The following is an 8,365-nucleotide window of genomic DNA, read 5'->3' as shown; positions in this document are numbered from 1 at the left end:
AACATACGAAGGCTACGACAGAAAGAACCATGACAACCAACAAATCTATCTTTAACAATCCCTGTACCAAGCAAAATATTGACGCCGGTAAATTCTATTTCGCTCACCCAAATAAAACGTTCTTTATCCAGTGTACCGAATTGGGTACATACTTTGTAATGCCGTGTGCACCGGGCACAGTATGGTCACAAACTGCCTATACCTGCATTGCAGACGATAGCAATGATAATACTCAACATACGAAGGCTACGACAGAAAGAACCACGACAACCAACAAATCTATCTTTAACAATCCCTGTACCAAGCAAAATATTGACGCCGGTAAATTCTATTTCGCTCACCCAAATAAAACGTTCTTTATCCAGTGTACCGAATTGGGTACATACTTTGTAATGCCGTGTGCACCGGGCACAGTATGGTCACAAACTGCCTATACCTGCATTGCAGACGAAAAATATGATAATACTCAACATACGAAGGCTACGACAGAAAGAACCACGACAACCAACAAATCTATCTTTAACAATCCCTGTACCAAGCAAAATATTGACGCCGGTAAATTCTATTTCGCTCACCCAAATAAAACGTTCTTTATCCAGTGTACCGAATTGGGTACATACTTTGTAATGCCGTGTGCACCGGGCACAGTATGGTCACAAACTGCCTATACCTGCATTGCAGACGAAAAATATGATAATACTCAACATACGAAGGCTACGACAGAAAGAACCACGACAACCAACAAATCTATCTTTAACAATCCCTGTACCAAGCAAAATATTGACGCCGGTAAATTCTATTTCGCTCACCCAAATAAAACGTTCTTTATCCAGTGTACCGAATTGGGTACATACTTTGTAATGCCGTGTGCACCGGGCACAGTATGGTCACAAACTGCCTATACCTGCATTGCAGACGAAAAATATGATAATACTCAACATACGAAGGCTACGACAGAAAGAACCACGACAACCAACAAATCTATCTTTAACAATCCCTGTACCAAGCAAAATATTGACGCCGGTAAATTCTATTTCGCTCACCCAAATAAAACGTTCTTTATCCAGTGTACCGAATTGGGTACATACTTTGTAATGCCGTGTGCACCGGGCACAGTATGGTCACAAACTGCCTATACCTGCATTGCAGACGATAGCAATGATAATACTCAACATACGAAGGCTACGACAGAAAGAACCACGACAACCAACAAATCTATCTTTAACAATCCCTGTACCAAGCAAAATATTGACGCCGGTAAATTCTATTTCGCTCACCCAAATAAAACGTTCTTTATCCAGTGTACCGAATTGGGTACATACTTTGTAATGCCGTGTGCACCGGGCACAGTATGGTCACAAACTGCCTATACCTGCATTGCAGACGAAAAATATGATAATACTCAACATACGAAGGCTACGACAGAAAGAACCACGACAACCAACAAATCTATCTTTAACAATCCCTGTACCAAGCAAAATATTGACGCCGGTAAATTCTATTTCGCTCACCCAAATAAAACGTTCTTTATCCAGTGTACCGAATTGGGTACATACTTTGTAATGCCGTGTGCACCGGGCACAGTATGGTCACAAACTGCCTATACCTGCATTGCAGACGATAGCAATGATAATACTCAACATACGAAGGCTACGACAGAAAGAACCACGACAACCAACAAATCTATCTTTAACAATCCCTGTACCAAGCAAAATATTGACGCCGGTAAATTCTATTTCGCTCACCCAAATAAAACGTTCTTTATCCAGTGTACCGAATTGGGTACATACTTTGTAATGCCGTGTGCACCGGGCACAGTATGGTCACAAACTGCCTATACCTGCATTGCAGACGAAAAATATGATAATACTCAACATACGAAGGCTACGACAGAAAGAACCACGACAACCAACAAATCTATCTTTAACAATCCCTGTACCAAGCAAAATATTGACGCCGGTAAATTCTATTTCGCTCACCCAAATAAAACGTTCTTTATCCAGTGTACCGAATTGGGTACATACTTTGTAATGCCGTGTGCACCGGGCACAGTATGGTCACAAACTGCCTATACCTGCATTGCAGACGATAGCAATGATAATACTCAACATACGAAGGCTACGACAGAAAGAACCACGACAACCAACAAATCTATCTTTAACAATCCCTGTACCAAGCAAAATATTGACGCCGGTAAATTCTATTTCGCTCACCCAAATAAAACGTTCTTTATCCAGTGTACCGAATTGGGTACATACTTTGTAATGCCGTGTGCACCGGGCACAGTATGGTCACAAACTGCCTATACCTGCATTGCAGACGAAAAATATGATAATACTCAACATACGAAGGCTACGACAGAAAGAACCACGACAACCAACAAATCTATCTTTAACAATCCCTGTACCAAGCAAAATATTGACGCCGGTAAATTCTATTTCGCTCACCCAAATAAAACGTTCTTTATCCAGTGTACCGAATTGGGTACATACTTTGTAATGCCGTGTGCACCGGGCACAGTATGGTCACAAACTGCCTATACCTGCATTGCAGACGAAAAATATGATAATACTCAACATACGAAGGCTACGACAGAAAGAACCACGACAACCAACAAATCTATCTTTAACAATCCCTGTACCAAGCAAAATATTGACGCCGGTAAATTCTATTTCGCTCACCCAAATAAAACGTTCTTTATCCAGTGTACCGAATTGGGTACATACTTTGTAATGCCGTGTGCACCGGGCACAGTATGGTCACAAACTGCCTATACCTGCATTGCAGACGAAAAATATGATAATACTCAACATACGAAGGCTACGACAGAAAGAACCACGACAACCAACAAATCTATCTTTAACAATCCCTGTACCAAGCAAAATATTGACGCCGGTAAATTCTATTTCGCTCACCCAAATAAAACGTTCTTTATCCAGTGTACCGAATTGGGTACATACTTTGTAATGCCGTGTGCACCGGGCACAGTATGGTCACAAACTGCCTATACCTGCATTGCAGACGAAAAATATGATAATACTCAACATACGAAGGCTACGACAGAAAGAACCACGACAACCAACAAATCTATCTTTAACAATCCCTGTACCAAGCAAAATATTGACGCCGGTAAATTCTATTTCGCTCACCCAAATAAAACGTTCTTTATCCAGTGTACCGAATTGGGTACATACTTTGTAATGCCGTGTGCACCGGGCACAGTATGGTCACAAACTGCCTATACCTGCATTGCAGACGAAAAATATGATAATACTCAACATACGAAGGCTACGACAGAAAGAACCACGACAACCAACAAATCTATCTTTAACAATCCCTGTACCAAGCAAAATATTGACGCCGGTAAATTCTATTTCGCTCACCCAAATAAAACGTTCTTTATCCAGTGTACCGAATTGGGTACATACTTTGTAATGCCGTGTGCACCGGGCACAGTATGGTCACAAACTGCCTATACCTGCATTGCAGACGAAAAATATGATAATACTCAACATACGAAGGCTACGACAGAAAGAACCACGACAACCAACAAATCTATCTTTAACAATCCCTGTACCAAGCAAAATATTGACGCCGGTAAATTCTATTTCGCTCACCCAAATAAAACGTTCTTTATCCAGTGTACCGAATTGGGTACATACTTTGTAATGCCGTGTGCACCGGGCACAGTATGGTCACAAACTGCCTATACCTGCATTGCAGACGAAAAATATGATAATACTCAACATACGAAGGCTACGACAGAAAGAACCACGACAACCAACAAATCTATCTTTAACAATCCCTGTACCAAGCAAAATATTGACGCCGGTAAATTCTATTTCGCTCACCCAAATAAAACGTTCTTTATCCAGTGTACCGAATTGGGTACATACTTTGTAATGCCGTGTGCACCGGGCACAGTATGGTCACAAACTGCCTATACCTGCATTGCAGACGAAAAATATGATAATACTCAACATACGAAGGCTACGACAGAAAGAACCACGACAACCAACAAATCTATCTTTAACAATCCCTGTACCAAGCAAAATATTGACGCCGGTAAATTCTATTTCGCTCACCCAAATAAAACGTTCTTTATCCAGTGTACCGAATTGGGTACATACTTTGTAATGCCGTGTGCACCGGGCACAGTATGGTCACAAACTGCCTATACCTGCATTGCAGACGAAAAATATGATAATACTCAACATACGAAGGCTACGACAGAAAGAACCACGACAACCAACAAATCTATCTTTAACAATCCCTGTACCAAGCAAAATATTGACGCCGGTAAATTCTATTTCGCTCACCCAAATAAAACGTTCTTTATCCAGTGTACCGAATTGGGTACATACTTTGTAATGCCGTGTGCACCGGGCACAGTATGGTCACAAACTGCCTATACCTGCATTGCAGACGAAAAATATGATAATACTCAACATACGAAGGCTACGACAGAAAGAACCACGACAACCAACAAATCTATCTTTAACAATCCCTGTACCAAGCAAAATATTGACGCCGGTAAATTCTATTTCGCTCACCCAAATAAAACGTTCTTTATCCAGTGTACCGAATTGGGTACATACTTTGTAATGCCGTGTGCACCGGGCACAGTATGGTCACAAACTGCCTATACCTGCATTGCAGACGAAAAATATGATAATACTCAACATACGAAGGCTACGACAGAAAGAACCACGACAACCAACAAATCTATCTTTAACAATCCCTGTACCAAGCAAAATATTGACGCCGGTAAATTCTATTTCGCTCACCCAAATAAAACGTTCTTTATCCAGTGTACCGAATTGGGTACATACTTTGTAATGCCGTGTGCACCGGGCACAGTATGGTCACAAACTGCCTATACCTGCATTGCAGACGAAAAATATGATAATACTCAACATACGAAGGCTACGACAGAAAGAACCACGACAACCAACAAATCTATCTTTAACAATCCCTGTACCAAGCAAAATATTGACGCCGGTAAATTCTATTTCGCTCACCCAAATAAAACGTTCTTTATCCAGTGTACCGAATTGGGTACATACTTTGTAATGCCGTGTGCACCGGGCACAGTATGGTCACAAACTGCCTATACCTGCATTGCAGACGAAAAATATGATAATACTCAACATACGAAGGCTACGACAGAAAGAACCACGACAACCAACAAATCTATCTTTAACAATCCCTGTACCAAGCAAAATATTGACGCCGGTAAATTCTATTTCGCTCACCCAAATAAAACGTTCTTTATCCAGTGTACCGAATTGGGTACATACTTTGTAATGCCGTGTGCACCGGGCACAGTATGGTCACAAACTGCCTATACCTGCATTGCAGACGATAGCAATGATAATACTCAACATACGAAGGCTACGACAGAAAGAACCACGACAACCAACAAATCTATCTTTAACAATCCCTGTACCAAGCAAAATATTGACGCCGGTAAATTCTATTTCGCTCACCCAAATAAAACGTTCTTTATCCAGTGTACCGAATTGGGTACATACTTTGTAATGCCGTGTGCACCGGGCACAGTATGGTCACAAACTGCCTATACCTGCATTGCAGACGAAAAATATGATAATACTCAACATACGAAGGCTACGACAGAAAGAACCACGACAACCAACAAATCTATCTTTAACAATCCCTGTACCAAGCAAAATATTGACGCCGGTAAATTCTATTTCGCTCACCCAAATAAAACGTTCTTTATCCAGTGTACCGAATTGGGTACATACTTTGTAATGCCGTGTGCACCGGGCACAGTATGGTCACAAACTGCCTATACCTGCATTGCAGACGATAGCAATGATAATACTCAACATACGAAGGCTACGACAGAAAGAACCACGACAACCAACAAATCTATCTTTAACAATCCCTGTACCAAGCAAAATATTGACGCCGGTAAATTCTATTTCGCTCACCCAAATAAAACGTTCTTTATCCAGTGTACCGAATTGGGTACATACTTTGTAATGCCGTGTGCACCGGGCACAGTATGGTCACAAACTGCCTATACCTGCATTGCAGACGAAAAATATGATAATACTCAACATACGAAGGCTACGACAGAAAGAACCACGACAACCAACAAATCTATCTTTAACAATCCCTGTACCAAGCAAAATATTGACGCCGGTAAATTCTATTTCGCTCACCCAAATAAAACGTTCTTTATCCAGTGTACCGAATTGGGTACATACTTTGTAATGCCGTGTGCACCGGGCACAGTATGGTCACAAACTGCCTATACCTGCATTGCAGACGAAAAATATGATAATACTCAACATACGAAGGCTACGACAGAAAGAACCACGACAACCAACAAATCTATCTTTAACAATCCCTGTACCAAGCAAAATATTGACGCCGGTAAATTCTATTTCGCTCACCCAAATAAAACGTTCTTTATCCAGTGTACCGAATTGGGTACATACTTTGTAATGCCGTGTGCACCGGGCACAGTATGGTCACAAACTGCCTATACCTGCATTTCAGACGAAAAATATGATAATACTCAACATACGAAGGCTACGACAGAAAGAACCACGACCACCAACAAATCTATCATTAACAATCCCTGTACCAAGCAGAATATTGACGCCGGTAAATTCTATTTCGCTCATCCAAATAAACACTTCTTTATTCAATGTACCGAATGGGGTACATTCTATGTAAAGCCGTGTGCTCCGGGTACAATATGGTCACAAAGCGCCTATACCTGCATTGCAGACGATAGCAATGTTAATATACAACAAACCGTATCTTCGACAAAAAGAACCACGACAACCCGCAAATTTACCATTATCAATCCGTGTAGTAAAGAGAATATTGACGCTGGTAAATTCTATTTCGCACATCCAAATAAAAATTTATTTATTCAATGTACAGAATTTGGTACATACTTTGTAATGCCGTGTGCGCCGACTACCATATGGTCACAAATGGCCTATACTTGCATTGCAGATGATAGCAATGTTAGCAACAGCAATGTTAACAATCAACAGACCATAGCTACGACTGGGAAAACCGCGACCACCAAATCCACCATTGACAATCCTTGTACGAAGGAGAAATTTGCTGCTGGTAAATTCTATTTTGCACATCCAAATAAAAATTTATTTATTCAATGTACAGAATTTGGTACATACTTTGTAATGCCGTGTGCGCAAGGAACATCGTGGTCACAAAGGACATATGCATGTGTACATAATTCATAAAAACGAATTACCATGCTATTTCTGTTCATTCGAACTCGTGGATGCGAACTATAAATGCCAAAGTGTTTTTCATTATTTTTTATTTCTCATAAACGAAATGCGATGTACAAAATAAGAAATGGTCGTTATAACATCGACATTGTTACTTTCGTTTCTTCACCTGACTTTTGTCCTGCGTATTGAATAAAATTCCAAAAGCGAAGATGATTTTCGCATGAGGAGTCTTATGTGATTTATAAATTATTAGATATTACGGACCTCTTATGATATTTTGTGTCCACCTTCATAAAATTGCATTGTTGATGTCAAAAATTCTATATGTTGTATACAATCAGTACCTATAAATAAACTATATTTTCCTATATAATTTCTTACTGTTTTCGTTTTATAATTCCTATATTCATTATTATTGTATTTAAACACACACATACTCACACACATAAAAACTTTCTCACACACACTCCTATAAGTATTATCTGTTTCACACAATTAACTGTGGTCATGCTGCAGCACCGCCTTACATCACCTAGATTTCAGATAAATCATCCATTTAACTATGAACTACGTTCGACATCGCTTAATTTTTATGACCGTATGAGAACCGTTGTTTTCAATGTGATATAGCCTTACTTCAAATAAGTATTCATAACTCGATTAATATCATTGGAGTTCATTAGTAAAAGTTCATACAGTGATTTTGGTGAGAGAAATCTAACATCATTGGTTCTTCAAAAGTTAACATCATTGGTTCTTCAAAAGTTTTCTTTGTTTGGTATCACAGAACTATATGAATTGTACGACCACAATATTTCAAATTTTCTTTTTGATCAAGGAGGAATACCATAGCACTTCCTGCCTGCAAATCTTAGTTTCTTTACTTTACAATTTGTATATTCATTTGCACTGCTTCTTTTCTCATGTACATTGATGCTTAGCTGTCTCATTCAGTCATTCCGGTCAATTCTGGCCAATTCTGGCTTGAAAATTATTTCCGTTCTAGTTTAGATTTGGGTGTTTTCTTTCTGTTGTTGTCGGAGGAAAATCTGTGCTCATAAATGTACACACACACACACACACACACAAACACACACACACACACACACACACACACA

General features: G+C 39.8%; 1 protein-coding gene across 1 annotated transcript in view; it reads left to right on the top strand.

Annotated features, from left to right (window-relative positions):
• LOC149137668 (uncharacterized) overlaps positions 1-7,620 on the top strand; it is a 9,015-nt gene extending 1,395 nt beyond the window's left edge. Inside the window, exon 2 of the mRNA XM_089355426.1 lies at positions 1-7,620. This exon is cut by the window's left edge and continues 714 nt beyond it. Coding sequence (XP_089211552.1) covers positions 1-7,253 — 7,253 coding nt within the window. The 3' untranslated portion in view covers positions 7,254-7,620.
• The last annotated feature ends 745 nt before the right edge of the window (positions 7,621-8,365 follow it).

Source organism: Octopus bimaculoides, chromosome 1 (assembly GCF_046866305.1).
Source record: "Octopus bimaculoides isolate indiv1 chromosome 1, ASM4686630v1, whole genome shotgun sequence".
Classification (NCBI taxonomy): domain Eukaryota; kingdom Metazoa; phylum Mollusca; class Cephalopoda; order Octopoda; family Octopodidae; genus Octopus; species Octopus bimaculoides.
The sequence above is the reverse complement of the archived record's forward strand: the minus strand, read 5'-3'. Positions and strand labels throughout refer to the sequence as shown.